This window comes from Colobus angolensis, unplaced genomic scaffold, assembly GCF_000951035.1.
Source record: "Colobus angolensis palliatus isolate OR3802 unplaced genomic scaffold, Cang.pa_1.0 Scaffold33, whole genome shotgun sequence".
NCBI classification, from domain to species: Eukaryota; Metazoa; Chordata; class Mammalia; order Primates; family Cercopithecidae; genus Colobus; species Colobus angolensis.
In genome coordinates this window covers 12,822,961-12,840,394 of record NW_012116599.1, presented here as the reverse complement: position 1 = coordinate 12,840,394, position 17,434 = coordinate 12,822,961, and the positions used below count along the sequence as shown (strand labels likewise).

At 48.7% G+C, this 17,434-nt stretch overlaps 1 protein-coding gene across 1 annotated transcript in view; it reads right to left on the bottom strand.

The window, feature by feature from the left end:
* The window catches only part of INPP5D (inositol polyphosphate-5-phosphatase, 145kDa), a 161,908-nt gene extending 144,881 nt beyond the window's left edge, over nucleotides 1-17,027 (bottom strand). The window contains 1 exon segment of the mRNA XM_011952024.1: nucleotides 16,305-17,027. Within this exon segment, the coding sequence (XP_011807414.1) occupies nucleotides 16,305-16,438 (134 nt within the window). The 5' untranslated portion in view covers nucleotides 16,439-17,027.
* Between the last annotated feature and the right edge of the window lie 407 nt (nucleotides 17,028-17,434).

The following is a 17,434-nucleotide window of genomic DNA, read 5'->3' as shown; positions in this document are numbered from 1 at the left end:
AGAACATCAGCCTGTAGACAGAAAGAGAGAACATCAGCCTGTAGACAGAGAGGAAGAACATCAGCCTGTAGACAGAGAGAAAGAACATCAGCCTGTAGACAGAGAGAAAGAACATAGTCATGAAGAGAGAGTCAGAGGCAGTCGCACAGAACAGGAAAGCCTTCCTGGTTCAATCAAGTGTGACAGAAAAACCTTTATGGCTTTTTCAAAGATGTTCTAGAAACATTGAAACAAAGAAACAGCTCCATGTTACCAAAACATAATTCAAAAGCTAGTATAAGAAGAAGAAGATACTTCCCCGTTAGACAGTAACATCTCAGCAGATGTTAATGACCCTGCACAGCCAATGCACAGGGCTGGACATTCTGACTCCCGTGGCTGAATCACTTTCAACCTTCAAGGGAAAACATACAGCACCACCCAACACACACCTCACCAGCCCTGCCACACACAGTCAGCGGGCGAGCAGTAGTACCAAACTGTATTGCATGGGTGTAGGGTCTCTGCCAGGTGGTGGAAGAGGGTGCTCACTTGGCCTACTCCCCCCACCAGCAGTTTGTACTTCACTCTGGTCCTATATACATACACAAACACATACGTACATGTGCACACACAACATATGCATACATGTGTATACATGAAACATGCATGCATGTATACTTGTATATACACATGCACATACACACACAATATCTTACATGCCAAAATGTTTAAAGCAAAGATTCCACCACTAAATAGTGTTTGGCAATTGCTGCCCTGGAACATGACCTGGAAAACGTGCTCACTGCTCTTTGGGGGCAGTGGGTCCCGCCCAGCCCTCGCCCAGCTCTTTGTGGTGATTTGGTAGCACCTTGTCATGCTAACACTGGCTCTGAGCTGAGACTCCTCCCAGTGACTAGGTGGCCTTTCAGAGTCATCGGATCAGGATTATTCCCATTGGAGATCCAGGTTAGGATAGCACTGGGCCCAACAGTACTTCCTTGTGCTAACAAATGAGATTGTTCCATTCCCAAATGAAGAGGGGCTTCCAGCAAGTTTCCCATGTGACTCCCACAGGTGCTAGGTGATGACAGGTGCCCACCCTGTGCTGAGTGTGGAGGCAAAGAAGAAGCAGGAAGGTGCCTCTCAGCAGAAGGGCATTCCTAGACCAGGTCAACCCTGATGTGGTAAGAGAAGTTCTACCTAATACGGGAGGACAAGCCTGTGGAAGTAGGAAGAAACATCATCGTGTTTGATCCTTTCAGATAAATCTTAGCATTTCTGTATGGCCCTTCCTAGCCAAATGAACACTGACAGCCAGGCCCAGGAACATCTTCACCATGGAGGGACCCGCAGAGAGACAGAGAATCAAACTATAAAATTCAAGAACCTCTTTGTGTTCCTATCTCGCTTTGCTGATCTGCTCCTGTAATTGCTTTTAAATCCTTTTGTGACTCTTGTTACATATCATTTCTAATTTCTAATGCTTTTGTCTGTGTTTTTGCATTTTCTTAAGACGTGTTTTTGCAGATTTCTGGACAAGATGGGGTGGGAGAACAGGGGCTGGAAAACCCTGCATTAAAAAAAAAAAAAAAAACACAAAAAAACCATTTGCACCAATGCAGAAGGACAAGAAAATGTGTGGCAACCTCGGGAAACAAGGTGTTCACCATTCGCAACTCCAAACCTTGAAGAATTGCAGCCAGAGAGAAAGCTAAAGTTGATGAATTGAAAGAGGCCATTTCTTGCTAACCTGGGCCCCTCTAGGAGGGAGAAAGCATTAGCAGGTGGCTCAGCTGGCCAGGAGGTGAGAGATGGAGGTGAGGGTGGCCAAGGATTATTGGGAGCCGGCTGAGCACCCCCACAACAGCTTGGGGGGTCCAGCGGGCTATTCCTTGTCCGACAGCTGCTCAAAGCCAAGACCCAGGTATGAGGCACCCCCTCCTCGCCCCCAGAGGGAGCCCATCCGCTGTGTGTCTCACCACACCCTCATCTCTGGCTCCAGTACCGACTGGATCTTGAATTGGCATCTCCCACCCACATCTGTGGCAGTCGTTTTAACCCACTCTGAACAAATCTGATCCAACTGTTCTTGACAGTTCTTTGTCAGAAAACAAAAATCACCTGACCTATGAAAACATGTCACCACTCAGAAAAGGGCATTTTCCTAAGGACTCCAAGGAGTTACTTCCATCTTAAATATAATCACTGATAAAAATACATTCTGGACAAGTCTGATTTGTGAACTCAGGAAGACTAGAGAGACCACTGCATATCAGAAATTGGAGGCATCGATCATGAAAATCAAGCAAACTGAGATAAAGAAAACTGACTGTTAGGGAACAGCCGAGATATTTAGAGTCAGAATTTAACACACGACAGAGGCAGGAAATAGCAGCTATGGATTGGAGAAAGTGAACGAGGAAAAAGACACACTCAAGAAAGTGGTACTAGAGGAAAAGACAAAGATTTTAAAAAGAGAGGGAAGAAGAGAAATACAGAAACTGATCTGAGTCCTGCAGATGCAACAGGGCTTCCTAAAAAGACAGAGGTTTTCTTCTTCTTTTTTTTTTTTTTTGAGATCGAGTTTCACTCTTGTCGCCCAGGTTGGAGTGCAATGGCGCCATCTTGGCTCACTGCAACCTCTGCCTCCCGAGTTCAAGCTATTCTCCTGCCTCAGCCTCTTGAGTAGCTGAGATTAAAGCACCCACCATGCTCAGTTAATTTTTGCACTTTTAGTAGAGACGGAGTTTCACCATGTTGGCCAGGCTGGTCTTGAACTCCTGACCTCAGGTGATCCGCTTCAGCTTCCCAAAGTGCTGGGATTACAGGCGTGAGCCACTGTGTCCGGTCCAGAGATCATTTTTTAGAACACGAAAACAAAAAGCAGCAGAGATAAACCAACATAAGAGCCTGTCACTTGAAAAGTAGGAGACTAAATGGACAAACCTGTGACAAACAGAATAGAGGAAAGAAACAAATGCAAGTGAGCTGGGCAGCCTCCCCCTGCCTCCCCTCCCCCAGTGAGACCCACTCCCTACCCTTTTCCACCTGCCCTGTGCAGCCAGCAAATCTCCCGGGGCTGCTTCACCCAGGTTTGGCTGAAGGGAGGCACTGGCAGGGTGAGTGGGGTGGAGGGGGGGGATGGGCGGATCTGTTCCACTGACCCCACCCTGCCTGCTGCAGGGGACAGAGCTCCACTTCTGGGATCTCCTAGCTGCAGCCCTGCCAGGTTCTGGTGACACAGCTCTGGCCCCTGCCTCTTCAGCTCAGGGTTGAGAATGGATCCTGAGGGTGCCAGCCGCTGGCTGCCTTGCCATTCCTGTCTTTATCACCCCTGTTGAACATGCCATCTATTTCTTGCCAGGATCCTGGGCACCACCAACAGTTAGAAATAAGAAAATCAAGATGGCCACAATAAAAGAGAAACCTTACAGTTATACAAAACTATGCATGGTTGTTTGCCAGAAATTTTGAAAATCTTAACGAATAGATTTTTCTCTGAAAATTACATGTAACTTAACAGAAGTGACATGGGAGGAAATAGAAAACAAGACCAATTCAATACTAAAGAATAAATTAAAGTAAATATTAAAGAATTATAAACGGCCTTGAGAAGAAGTGGCTTTACCAACATTTTTTTAAGTATTTCAAAAATCAGATAATAATTATGCTGCATAAATGCCTCCAGAATATTTTGTAAAATATACATGACTCTTAAAACCATAACATAACCAAAATCAGATAAATCAACCTCAAGTATGAATCATATATAAAAATTCTAAATAAGTTTCAGAGTACCTTAAAAAGTATTATATCAAGAATAGTTCATTGTAATCATGCAAAATTGTTTAATGTATATAAACCAAATATAAATATAAAAAATTAAGCTATTTTACCAGTAAATGAAATAAGGGATATAATATAATCATCACAATAGATATTAAAAAGGCATTTGATAAAAATTAAATACTCAGTCCTTCAGAACTCTTTCTAAAACTAGAAGAAGATTACTTCTTCTTGGACATGATGAGCAGCAACAATTACCTTTTATCAAGTAGTAACTAGGTGACAGAGGCTATCCCATGCCCTTCCCAGGTAGTCCACAGTAATTGTCACAATATGTCTCCTTGAGATGGATGTTTTCTTTTTCTTTTTTTTCTTTTTTTTTTTTTTTTTGAGACGGAGTCTCGCTCTGTCGCCCAGGCTGGAGCGCAGTGGCTGGATCTCAGCTCACTGCAAGCTCCGCCTCCCGGGTTTACACCATTCTCCTGCCTCAGCCTCCCGAGTAGCTGGGACTACAGGCGCCCACCACCTCGCCCGACTAGTTTTTTGTATTTTTAGTAGAGACGGGGTTTCACCGTGTTAGCCAGGATGGTCTTGATCTCCTGACCTCGTGATCCGCCCGTCTCAGTCTCCCAAAGTGCTGGGATTACAGGCTTGAGCCACTGCGCCCGGCCAATGTTTTCTTTTTCTAATATTCCCCACTGTAGTGTTTTAGAAATACTGGCCCATGCAATAAGTTATGAAATCTGAATAAGTGTCATCAGTATTTGGAAAGTACACCACAAAACGATGGTAATTTGTAGATGAAATGAGAGTCAAACATGAGAGTCAAACAAGAAAATCCCAGAGAAGCAACCAAAAAACCATTTGAAATGCTGAGGAGTGAGTAAAGTGACAGAATAAAAGATGAATTTATAAAATCTATAACTTCCCTGTATGTTATCAGTTATAATGAAATGTAGGGGAAAATGTATTCACAACAGTAATAAGAGTATAAAATAATCAGAAGAAATTATAACAATAAATATGCAGGATCTATATGAAGAAAATTACAAAATTTAAAATGATAAGGACAACCATATTTGTTAAGACTGAATATTACTAAAATGTCAATTTACACAAGCTATATTATGGATTTTGTGCAATTCCAATCAAAGTCCCAATAGTAGTTTTCTCCAAAATGGCAATATTATTAGCTGGTTCACCTGGAAGAATAGATATGAAAATCACCTATAATAAAGTCTTTTATAAAATTAGGTGGTATGATTGTTATGATATTGGTGAAAGAAAAGCAGATATACACGGAACAGAGTATAAACACAAAGAAAGATATATGACTTAAAATATTATAAAAGAGGAACCCCAAAGGGCAAAGGAATGTTATTCAGTAAGAGGTTTTGGGAAAGATGATTAGTTGAGAAAAATACACATAAATCTTTTTTTTTTTTTTTTTTTTTTTGAGGCAGAGTCTTACTCTGTGGCCCAGGATGGAGTGCAGTGGCACAATCTTGGCTCACTGCAACCTCCGCCTCCTGGGTTCAAGCAATTCTCCCACCTCAGCCTCCCAGGTAGCTGGAACTACAGGTGCACACCACCATGCCCAGCTATTTTTTTTTTTTTTAATTTTTTAGTAGAGACAGGATTTTGCTATCTTGGCCAGGATGGTCTTGATTTCCTGACCTCTGGTGATTCAGCCGCCTTGGCCTCCCAAAGTGCTGCAATTACAGGTGTGAGCCACTGTGCCCAGCCTAAATCTGTATCTTACATCATTTAGTAAATTAATTCCAGAGAGATTAAATGGTTCAGTGCAAAACAAACAAACAAACAAAACAAAAGTGAAAAACCCATAGCTGCTTCATTTGTTTTTACCAAGTGCTGTGCCAAAAATGTGATACATATTTTCCATCCAATCCGCCCCACAACATTACCACATAGGTATTCTTAGTCCTGGTTTTCAAATGAGGAACTAAGGCCCAGTGGAATTAAATAAACTGCTGGATCCTGGCCAGGCATGGTGGCTCATGCCTGTAATTCCAGCACTTTGGGAGGCTGAGGCAGGCAGATCACAAGGTCAGGAGTTTGAGACCAACCTGGCCAATATGGTGAAACCCCATCTCTACTAAAAAATACAAAAATTAGCCAGGCGTGGTGGCGGGTGCTTGTAATCCCACCTACTTGGGAGAATGAGGCAGAAGAATTGCTTGAACCTGGGAGGCAGAGGTTTGCAGTGAGCCAAGATCACGCCATTGCACTCCAGCCTGGGCAGCAGCCTGAGACTTCATCTCAAGAACAAAACAAAAAACAAAACAAAACCAAAAAAAACTGCTGAATCCTTAGCCCAAGTCTATTAGCTCCAAAGGCTCTATCCTAACCCACCTGCCTTGCACAAATGAATTTCTGTGTGCAGAGGGATTCTCTGCATTGAAAAGCAAAGGGAGAAAAAAGGAAAAGACTGATAGACTTCACTATATAAAAATTTACAATCCCTGAATGTCAAAAAATCATAAGACTTAAAGGAAAATCACCATAAAAATATTTGCAACAAGTGTGATATAAACTTGTGCAAGTAGATAACAGAAAAATCATAGCTTCAATAGAAAAATGGCAAAGAGAATTGAACAGACCATTCACGAAAGAGGGATTATGAACATCAATAACTCTATCAGATAAGTTCAACATGACCACAATCAAATGCAAATCAAAACGAACATTCACCACCTTCACCTTGCAATGTAATATGTTTTGAAATGAAAATATTCAGAATAGGAAGGTTAGAATGAGGCAGGCACTCTCTTGTACAGCTTACTGGTGCATACATGGAACAAAATTTCTGGAAAGCAATGTATCATTCTGTATCAAGAGCCTTAAAAATATTCCTGTCCCTTGATCTAGTAATTCCACTCCTGGGAATCTATAACCAGACATGTTTATAATATTTCTTCACAAAGACCTTCATCAGTCATATTTATAACAACAAAATGCTGTTGATAACGTAAATATCTGACAATAGAAGAATCATTTCATAAAGTATGGCACATCACATAATAGAATCCTGTACATCTATTAAATACGATCATTAGGAAGAAAACCTAACTAAATGGGAAAATGCTAATGCTGCCAGCAATCTCAGACTAAAATTATACATATACATGTAATACATGTATACACAAAATGGAAATTATATACACACAGGGAGGCAGAGAGAAGAAGAAGATACACCAGCGAATGAACAATGTTTATGCTAGTGTCTCAGTGATGGGGTGGTTACTTTTCTGCTTTTTGCTATGTACTTTCTGTGATTTGTATAAATACCATTTTTTAAAGTTACTCTAAAGAACAGGATGTCGTTGTTTATCAGATTTGTTTCTCCATTGCCACTGACAGCTGTGTGGCCCAGCAAGCCTCTCTGCTCTGGGGAGGTCCCAGCTGATCTCTCAGGGCCAGCCCTCCATGGGGTTGTTTACGATAAGTATTGACCCCAAACTGTTAGGGGCCTGCACTTGTTAACATGGTGTTTTTCTAATGAAAGGGGACAATGGGAGCGTGAAGTGAGCAGGGGAGAGAATCTGGTCCTCACGTGCTGCCGCAGCTGTCAACCCTGAGTCTCCCCGTCATAGAACACGCTGTGCTCCTTCCATCGTCCTCAGCCTCAGGACTTCAGTCCCCTCTGCACTGACCCCCACAATTGGAGCCTAGTGGTCTTCAGATGCCTGCCTTTCTTCCTGACGTCATGTTCATTGCCCCTGGTTTCACTCTGCCTGCCTCCGTGTCCCCATCTCTTCCTCCTGCCGGCTTCCAGGCTCCCAGCCTGGCCCCAGCAGCCTCAGTCACGGGGGCGTCACTCAGTCCTCTTCCTGCTTCCATCTCTCCGAGTGCTTCCTCTGAAGAGGCCTCAAGTGACAGCTCAGCATCCCCCGGAGGCCTCCAGGAAGTTTCCGAAGCAATCCTCTGCCCCCATTCTCCTCTCTCCTCTGTGTGGAATGTCCTTCACAGAGCAGCCCTGTACTCCTCTGCTTCTGAGATGTCACTAGTCACTTTTAGCTCATAAAGACTAATTGCCAGCATGTTTTTTTTTTTGTTTTTTTCTTAGAGTCTATCTCTGTCGCCCAGGCTGGAGTGCAGGGGCACGATCTCGGCTCACTGCAAGCTCCACCTCCTGGGTTCAGGCAATTCTCCTGCCTCAGTCTCCCAAGTAGCTGGGATTACAGGCACCCGCCACCATGCCCAGCTAATTTTTTTGTATTTTTAGTAGAGACAGGGTTTCACTGTGTTGGCCAGAATGGTCTCAATCCACACCCGGCTAATTTTTTGTATTTTTAGTAGAGACAGGGTTTCACTGTGTTGGCCAGGCTGGTCTCAAACTCCTGACCTCGTGATCCGCCTGCCTCGGCCTCCCAAAGTACTGGGATTACAGGTATGAACCACCATGCCTGATCACCAGCATGATTTTTTTTTCTTTCTGAGACGGAGTTTTGCTCTTGTCGCCCAGGCTGGAGTGCAAGGGCACTATCTCGGCTCACTGCAACCTCCGTCTCCCAGGTTCAAGCAATTCTCCTGCCTCAGCCTCCCGAGTAGCTGGGATTACAGGCATGCGCCACCATCCCCAGTTAAGTTTTTGTATTTGTAGTAGAGATAGGGTTTCTCCATGTTGGTGAGGCTGGTCTCGAACTCCCGACCTCAGGTGATCCACCCACCTCGGCCTCCCAAAGTGCTGGGATTACAGGCATGAGCCACCTTGCCCAGCGCCAGCATGATTTTTATGTGTGCGAAGCATTCAGTGGGAGGTTACCACATGCCTGGCCTTGGGCTATAAATGTCACTCACATTTTTCCATTTTATCCTCTCAATAACCCAGTGAAATAAGGAAAAGACAAACAACCCTGTTTTCTAAATGTGCAAAGGATCTGAATTGACATTTCTCCAAATACGAATGGCCATTAAGCATGAGAAAACAGGTTTGGCATCATTAACCATTAGAGAAATGCAAATTAAAACCACAGTAAGATGTCCCTTCACACCCACTAGGATGGCTATAATAAAAAAGATAATAACAAGCACTGATAAGAAAGTGGAGACATGGGAACCCTCAGACATTGCTGGTAGGAAGGCAAAATGGCGGATCCACCAAGGAAAACAGTTTAGCAGTTCCTCAAAGTGTTAGACTTAAATGACCCAGCAATTCTGCTCCTAGATATATACCCAAGAATGTTGAAAATGTATGTTTGCACAAAACCTTGTGTGTGAATGTTCGTCGCAGCATTATTCATTATAGCCCAAAATGGAAACAACCCAAATGCCTGTCAACTGATGAATGGATAAACAGAATGTGGTTCTTTCAGTACCGTGGCTCATTAGTCAGCCCTGGAGAGGAATGATTCACGCTGCAACACAGATGAAGCCTGAGAGCATTGTGCTCAGTGAAAGAAGCTGACCCCAAAATCCACATGTCCTATGTTTCCAGTTATGAAACATCCGGAAAAGATAAATCCGTAGACAAAAAGTCATTTAGTTGTTGCCAGGGGTTGGGTGGAGAGGGAATAGGGAGTGACTGCAATGGGTACAGGGTTTCTTTTTGAGGTATTGAGAATGTCCTTGAATTAGACAGTGGTGTTGGTTTCATAACATTGTGAATGCACTAAAAACACAATAAAGAATTGTATACCAGGGCTGGGCATGGTGGCTCAACTCTGTAATCCCAGCACTTTGGGAGGCTGAAACGGGCGGATCATGAGGTCAGGAGATCGAGACCATCCTGGCTAACACGGTGAAGCCCCGTCTCTACTAAAAAATACAAAAAAAAAAACCAAAAAAACTAGCCGGGTGAGGTGGCGGGTGCCTGTAGTCCCAGCTACTCGGGAGGCTGAGGCAGGAGAATGGCGTGAACCCGGGAGGCGGAGCTTGCAGTGAGCTGAGATCTGGCCACTGCACTCCAGCCTGGGCGACAGAGCGAGACTCCATCTCAAAATAAAAAAAAAAAGAATTGTACACCAGGGCTGGGCATGGTGGCCGTGACACCTGTAATCCCAGCACTTTAGGAGGCTGACGTGGGTGGATCACCTGAGGTCAGGAGTTCGAGACCAGTCTGGCCAACATGGTGAAATCCCATCTCTACTAAAAATACAAAAATTAGCTGTATGTGGTGGTAGGCACCTGTAATCCCAGCTATTTCGGAAGCTGGGGCAGAGGACTGCTTGAACTCAGGAGGCAGAGGTTACAGTGAACCGAGACCACACCACTGCATTCCAGCCTGGGCAACAAGGGTGAGACTGTCTCAAAAAGAAAAAAAAAAAAATTAGCCGGGCATGGTGGTGTGTGCCTATAATACCAGCTACTTGGGAGGCTGAGGCAGGAGAATCACTTGAACCTGGGAGGCAGAGGCTGCAGTGCACTGAGATCGTGCCACTGCACTCCAGCCTGGGCAACAGAGCAAGACTCTGTCTCGGAAAAAAAAAAAAATTAAGAATTGTACACCATAGAAAGGGTGATTATATAGAATATGGATTATACTTCAATTTGAAAAAATAATCCAATGAGTGGACTTTGGCCTTGTCATCGTCACTCCACCCTGAAGAGGCGGGGTTGGCACAGGAAGGTTAACATTTGCAAATGCAGCACACCACAGCCAGCCGACCACAGAGCTGCGCTGCTCAGGAGTGCACAACATGGTACGAATTATAGAGGGAAGAGCAGAGCTCCTCTCACTCTACGTCTGGGGTGAGGAGAAAGGCCTGGCTGCAAGGACCACGTGTCGTCATGACGCAAGGGTTCGTGTGCAGGGAGATGGCACCAATTGAGAAATGCTGATGTGAAGCTGCATGCAGTGGCTCACACTTGTGAGTGGCTCACACCAGCACTTCGGGAGGCCAAGGTGGGAGACTGACTTGACTCCAGGAGTTGGGGACCAGCGTGGGCAACATAGCAAAACCCTGTCTCTACATAAAAAAGATTAGCCAGGCTTGGTGACTTGTACCTGGAATCCCAGCTACTCAGGAAGCTGAGGCAGGAGGATCGCTTGATCAAGTGAGGCTGCAGTGAGCCGTGACTGTGCCACTGCACTCCAACCTGGGCAACAGCGTGAGATCCTGTCTCAAAAATAAATAAATAAATAAATAAGCCTAGGTGCGGTGGCTCACACCTGTAATCCCAGCACTTTGGGAGGCCAAGGCAGGTGGATCACGAGGTCAGGAGTTCGAGACCAGCCTGGCCAGCATGGTAAAACTCCATCTCTACTAAAAATACAAAAATTAGCCAGGTGTGGTGGCGGGTACCTGTAATCCCAGCTACTTGGGAAACTGAGGCAGAAGAACTGCTTGAATCCTGGAGGTGGAGGTTGCAGTGAGCCAAGATCACACCACTGCACTTAAGCCTGTGTGACAGAGCAAGACTCTGTCTGAAAGAAAGAAAGAAAGAGAGAGGCTGGGTGAAGTGGCTCATGCCTGTAATCTTAGCACTTTGGGAGGCCGAAGAGGCCAGATCACCTGAGATTAAGATAAAAAGAAAAAAATTAGCCCCGTGTGGTGGCAGGCACCTGTAATCCCAGCTGCTTGGGAGGCTGAGGTAGGAGAATCACTTGAACCTGGGAGGCAGAGGTTGCAGTGAGCCAAGATCGCACCACTGCACTCCAGCCTGGGTGACAGAGCAAGACTCTGTCAAAAAAAAAAAAAAAAAAAGAAAAGAAAACCCACGAGAAGTGCTGATTGTGTTCATGAATTTATGAATTTGACCTACCAGGTAGACAAACATGCAAAGCACCAAAACTGGAGCCTATCTCTGGCCTCAAAAGGACTTTTCTGGGGGGGCTGAGTATGGGCACAGAAAACCTGGAGAGACTCCGTTTTAACATGCTTGCTCTGCATCACTTCACATGGAAGGTACAGTTAGTGAGTGAAATACATAGGCCTTCCAGGGCACATCACCCCTTCCTGGTCTTGCATGCAGAGAGAAAACTCGGCACAGTTAGCCTTGGACAAAGCCCCTTGGCCTGCTTTCTGGTGTGAACCAGATGTCAGTAGTTCTGGCTACTGCCTGAGCCAGCATTTTTTCCCACTGACTGTCAATATCAGGTATGAAAAATAGTGCCTTGTTGCATTTGCACAAAAATAATTACCAGTGTCTATTTTACTGAAGCTTCAAAAGGGGGACTTAGCCACCGCTCATACCACAGCTTTCCACCTCTGCTGGACTCTTTGAGGTTAGGAGTTCCACCCTCCCAAGCCCCTTCTTTGTGGCTCCATCACCAGAAATTCCCTCTCCAGGCTTTTCCCCGCCCCACACAGGACACCTTATGGTCTCTGTTTCTCGCTTACAGGAAGAGCATGCATGCAAGTCCTGGGCTCTGTTAGTTGTTAGTCCTGTAAACTAGGCCTGTTCCATAAACCACTCTGTGCCTCAGTTTCCCCATCTGTAAATGGGGATACTAGGACTTCCTTTGAAAGTCTTCATGGACATCAAATGAGTCAATATAAGCCTAGAATCGTGCCTGGCACATAGCTCTTTGGAAGTTGCCTGCTGTTGTTAGGCAGAGCAGGTTGGTAACAACCTTCTGTTAGTGGAGCAAGGTTTAGGGTCTGCTCTGTTCAACAAAATTCCCCTCGGAGAAGGCACTCAACATGTGCAGAAGAAACAGTGTAACAAGCCCCTAGAGGCCAACAGATATCCTTCTCGGGCTTTCCCCTCTTTCTTGTGGTGTAGGTGAAGCCACTGGGTCCAGGACTGTCTGGTGCACTGTCTACACTGCCCCCAGAAAGGGGTGAGCCAGACCCTGCCATGGTGCCTGGGTGGCATGTGGAAGGCCACATGTGGAGGGAAACCAAAACCACAGTCAGCTGTGGCCAGACCAGGTATTGGTTTCTGAGCCAAAGGCAGCCACGTGCCTTCGCCTCCCCCATGAGAGAAGACCCCTCTCTCTGGAGTGGTTGGGTGGGAATGCCGCCCTCCTGGGCAGCTCCAGGCTGGATGGCAGCCAGCTGAGCTGGCCACCCGAGGCCCAGTCCTGGGCCCCGGCTGCTCCTGCAGAGAGGGCAGGGTGTATGTTGATGTTGGGCCTTTGATCAGCTTTGCCTGTGCAGATTGCGTAAGCGGATGCTGGCTCAGCCGGCCCATGGACCCTTACATTGACTGACCCCATTCCCAAGGCATCTCTTCTTTGCAGCATGAGGCCCTGCCAGGTGTGCTGGCCCCTGCATGGCAGGAGAGGACATGAGCCTGACAGCTCTTAATGTCTCCCATCCACAATGCACCCAACGTCCCCCTCAAGGCACCCACAGACTCTCCCCGGAGCAGGGCCAACCCTGTGGGGGATTTGAGCGGGAACCAGGTGGGGATGACATAGGCCCTGCTTAGAAGAGCCCCTGGCTGCAAGATGGCAGAGCTGGATTCAAACCAAGCAGCCAACTGCATCTTCCTGCTGCAAGTCTCTGTGCCCCGAGATGGAGCCCCAGACTCCCTGTCAAGCAGGGCTTTCCAAACTGCTGAGGTGAGATCAAAGCTTTCCTGCCCAGTGGTAGGTGACGGGGCTGACCTCTCTCGAGGAAATGCAGGGTTTGCTGGGTGTGGGCAGAATGTGCACTCCTAAGTCACGTGGTGGCACTGAATTGCAGCCCTGTCTTTTGATGTCCAACCCCCCGCTCAAGTCCATTTACATAGTCAAATCCTGTCCTCTTTCCTGAGCACAAAGGCCCTCCCTGGTGAGGTTGCTCTGTTTCCGACACCCCAGGCACACTTGCCCAAACCATCAGGTGGAAACTCCAGCCATCGTCCCCCTGCCCACCAGGGGAGGCGTGGGAGGGAACGCCACTGGGGCCCAGGCAGGATGAGGTCGGGACACCTGGGGGATCTGAGGGGTCGTGGGGCGTGTGTACTTTTCCCATGGACTTTGCTAGGGCAGGAGGGTCAATGTGTGGCTTCCTTCTGCAGTCACTTCTAGAGCAGGGTGGCTCCAGGTTTCCAGGGCTGGGGAGCAAAGGCTACTACTTCTGCAGCTGCAGAAAACCCAGCTGCCCTGCACACCCCTCACCTGGGACTGCCTGCCTTTGCCATTTCCATCAGGCTGCGGCCACTCCGCAGGGAACAGAGAAAACTAAGGGTGGTGGGGTTTGTTTTTCAAGAAGTTCAATCTCTTTGCTTTAAATGACTGGTCTTTTTTTTTTTTTTTTTTAATGCCCTTCCTGCCTTTTTTGGTGTCAAAGGCTGCTTTCTTTCAAGAAATGAGGTGTTGGAAGATGACAGTCTGTTATCATTCATTAATTACTTTTTAGTTTTAAAATCTCCGTAATTGGCAAAATCCAGGGTGGCGGCCACATGAAGCCTGCAGATGTGTGGAAAGTCTGCAGGTCCATTGCGTCCCACAGCCTACAGTGGAGCCTGACCCTGCAGGAAGGGGAGCTTCCTACACTGAGCAGAGGAGAAAGGGGAACCCTGAGCCCAGGGTTTGCCTGGCCAAGGGGTGGGGCTCCTGGTGTTTGCCACCCAGCAGCCTCAGGATAGGAGGCTGATGAGGCTTTGGCTAAGAGGATAGTGGACATCTGTGGGCACCACAGGTCCCTCTCTAAGGAACAGACACTGCACACCTGTCATGACTCTGAGAGTAACTCAGTGCAGACAAGGGTTCCGAGAGAAGAGGTGGAGGAAGGAATACGGGAACTGGCCTGCAACCCAGCAGTTTTGCCCCCAGTCAGCATGGTGGATAAAGGCCTCAGGCGTGCTGCACTCTGTCTACCCCCTGAAAAGCCAGGGCTGTTGCACCAGAGCTTTTCCAAGACCTTTCCAGCTCTGACTCTGGCTCAGGCTGATCCTAGACATTAAGATGCTCACAACTTGAAGTCAGAGAGACCCACACCCCATGTCTGTAACTTGAGCAACCACAAAGCCCTGGTCAAAGGGCTGCATCGAAGGTTAACGAGATGGGGCCCTGGAAGCCCTCGGCTCAGCCAACACCAAGCAGCCAGGACAAGATCCCATTGGGCCAGGAGAGAAATCCAAATAATCCACATAGGCCGGGTGGAGTCAGACTGGGCTTGTGAGATGCCTAAGAGAATCTTCCTGCCCGTTCTAAGGCCCCGGCAGCAGCAGGTCCCCATTGGGGAAGTCCAGGCAGCCTGGGCCTGCGTTCCTTCCCCTGAGGCATGAGAGAGGGGGCACAGGAAACCAGTCTTTGGAGGTGGGGCTGCAGACTGCCAGCACAGGCCAGCGACCAGCTGTGAGCCTGGGTTGGCTTCCAGTGCCCCGGCTGACCCTGTAAACTCTCCGGCTGCCCTTGCTTCTGCCTCCAGCCCCCCAAGGCTATATGCACGCCCCGCTGGAGTGGGAGCAAGAGAGGTTGGGCCACAGGCTGCTGGTCTCAGCTGCAGCCTCTGGGGGCAGATGGCCGTGGCTTTGACAGTGGTCACCCACTTAACCTGCCAGGGCCTCAGATTCCTCATCTGCAAAGTGGGGCTTTTGACAGGACCTTCACTTCAGGTTGTGGTGAGGATGAAATGGACTAACAAACGCTTAGCACAGCAGGCCCCAGCTGTGAGTCAGTATTCAAAACAGGTCTGTGTTCATCACCCACTTCCCCTCCTGCCTGAAGAAGGGCAAGGCCCTCTCTGCTTGGGGGAACATTTCTGCTAGCCCGGGGATGCTACTTGAGATGTTCAAGTGGACACACGCTTCCCTGACTACACCCTGGCACTGCCTGAGGCCTCGGCAAAATGATTAGACCAAGAGCTGCAGGGCAAGGGCCTCCTGTGATTAGACCAAGAGCTGCAGGGCAAGGGCCTCCTTCAGACACTGGACAGGAAGGCAGTTTTAGAAAGGAACCTTCAGCAAGTGGCTGGTTCCTCCATTGTTAGCACAGCTGGCACATTCAGTAACATCCCCAACCGGGCAGTGGGAGGAGTTGATGGTGACAGAGACCCAAATTGAGGGGGTGGGGGTGGGCAGCGGTCACAGCCAAGTGCTCAGGAGAGAGAGAAGAGGCTGCTCACTCGTGGTAATGGTGACTTCCTCTGCTCCCAGGCCTCTGAAAGCAGCTTCTGAGCGAACGGAAAGTCCTTTCTTGATTAAACTCAGCCCATATTCTTGGCTTGCCAAACAACAGCTGCCTCCAGGGGCCCAAAGCCTGGGTGCTCCAGGAAGGGTCCCCCTTTCCACCTTTGCTCTTCTCAGGGTTTCTGAGCTGGGCATCTTTGAACTGATCTCTAACACACCCACCTCCAAGGAGCCCTGAGCTTCTTCCTGGTTCAAAAAGCCCAAACTCCCTTCTCTTGTTCCCCAGACTCCAAGGAAGCCCCGGGCACCACACAGCTCATGGGAAGCTGGGGTGTAAGATCAGGCCTCGGAGTGGTTCTGACAGCTCCAAGGCTGCAAAACCTGCCACGAGACCAGCTCTCTGAACTCTAAGGCCAAGGTCCAAGGACAAGGTCCTCGACAGGGTGACGGGGAAGTGTGCATGTCAGATCACTCTGTCCTGTGACATAAGAACAACCCATCCCAGTGCTGGGCCCCCTCTAAGCCCCTCTGTCATCTCTGTGCCCGGGGAAGGAGCAGGTTGTACTCACAGCACGCAGAGCGCGTATGCCCGGGAGATGGACTCGCTGGCACGCACGAGGAAGCTCCCATCCTTGCCCGTCCTGGACAGCAGCTCCTCCGCCTTGGAGCGGGTGATGTTGCCGTGGTTCCAGCAGGGGACCATGGTGGGCGTGGACCTCCTCGGCCGGGCCAGCGGGCACCCCCACGACCTACACGCTACCGAGGGAAGCGGAGGCCCCTCTGCTGCAACCTGCTGCCTGTTGCCTCTTGGTGGCCTCGGCTGCTGCCACCAGCTTAACTGACTGACTTCCTGTTTCAGGCGCTCAGCGAGGGAAAGGAAACTGAGCGGCGGAGAACTTCCTCATTACAGAAACCAAGTGAGAGAGGGCGGGGGGAAGCCCTGGCCGTCCACCGTCCCCGCCACGGCTGCTACGGCTCCCTCACCGGCCCTCTGCTTCCTGGCAACAGGTCGCAGCCTACAGCTGAAGTGTCCAGGGGCAGCTGAAGTCCCACTGGGCAGAATGACCGGCTCCGGAGACGTCAGGAGAGTTGTGGCCACTTCTGAAGAAGCGTGGCCTAGCAGGCATGGGTAGGCCTGAAGAGTGGTTCTTCTGCGGCCATGCTGACGCCCACATGGGACGCCACACCCTAGACGGGTCCCTGAGCCTTCTGCTCTCCCCCAGGGCTTTTCAACGCTCATCCTGAACCCCTAAAACACCCAAGGGGGCACAGCTTCTCAACTGGGACTACAGCCTGCCCAGGACAGAGCAAACTTGAGGGGGAGGGGACAGTCGAGCCCCACCACTCCCCTTTAGAGACTCCCAGCGGCCTGGGTGCTGGGAGACCTTGGCCGCCACCAGCCGAGGGCGCCGAGGTCCAAGTGACGGCTCTGTGACCGCATTCCCCTCATTCCCAGGGGCCGGTGGATGCTGCACGGGCAGCACAGCTCTGATCCCTGCAGTCCAGCTTGGAGACACACAAAGGGAGCTTGGAGGGGATGTGGACCATTTACAGTGGGAACACAGGCTGACTTTTTCCCTGGCTTCTCCAGGACGCTGGGGAAACAAGCTCGGAGAGGAGAACCCCAAAGCCCCACAGGGCAAGCTGGCCGCCTGGCCAAGGACAACACGGGGTCCTGAGTCCTGCATCTCAGCAGTCG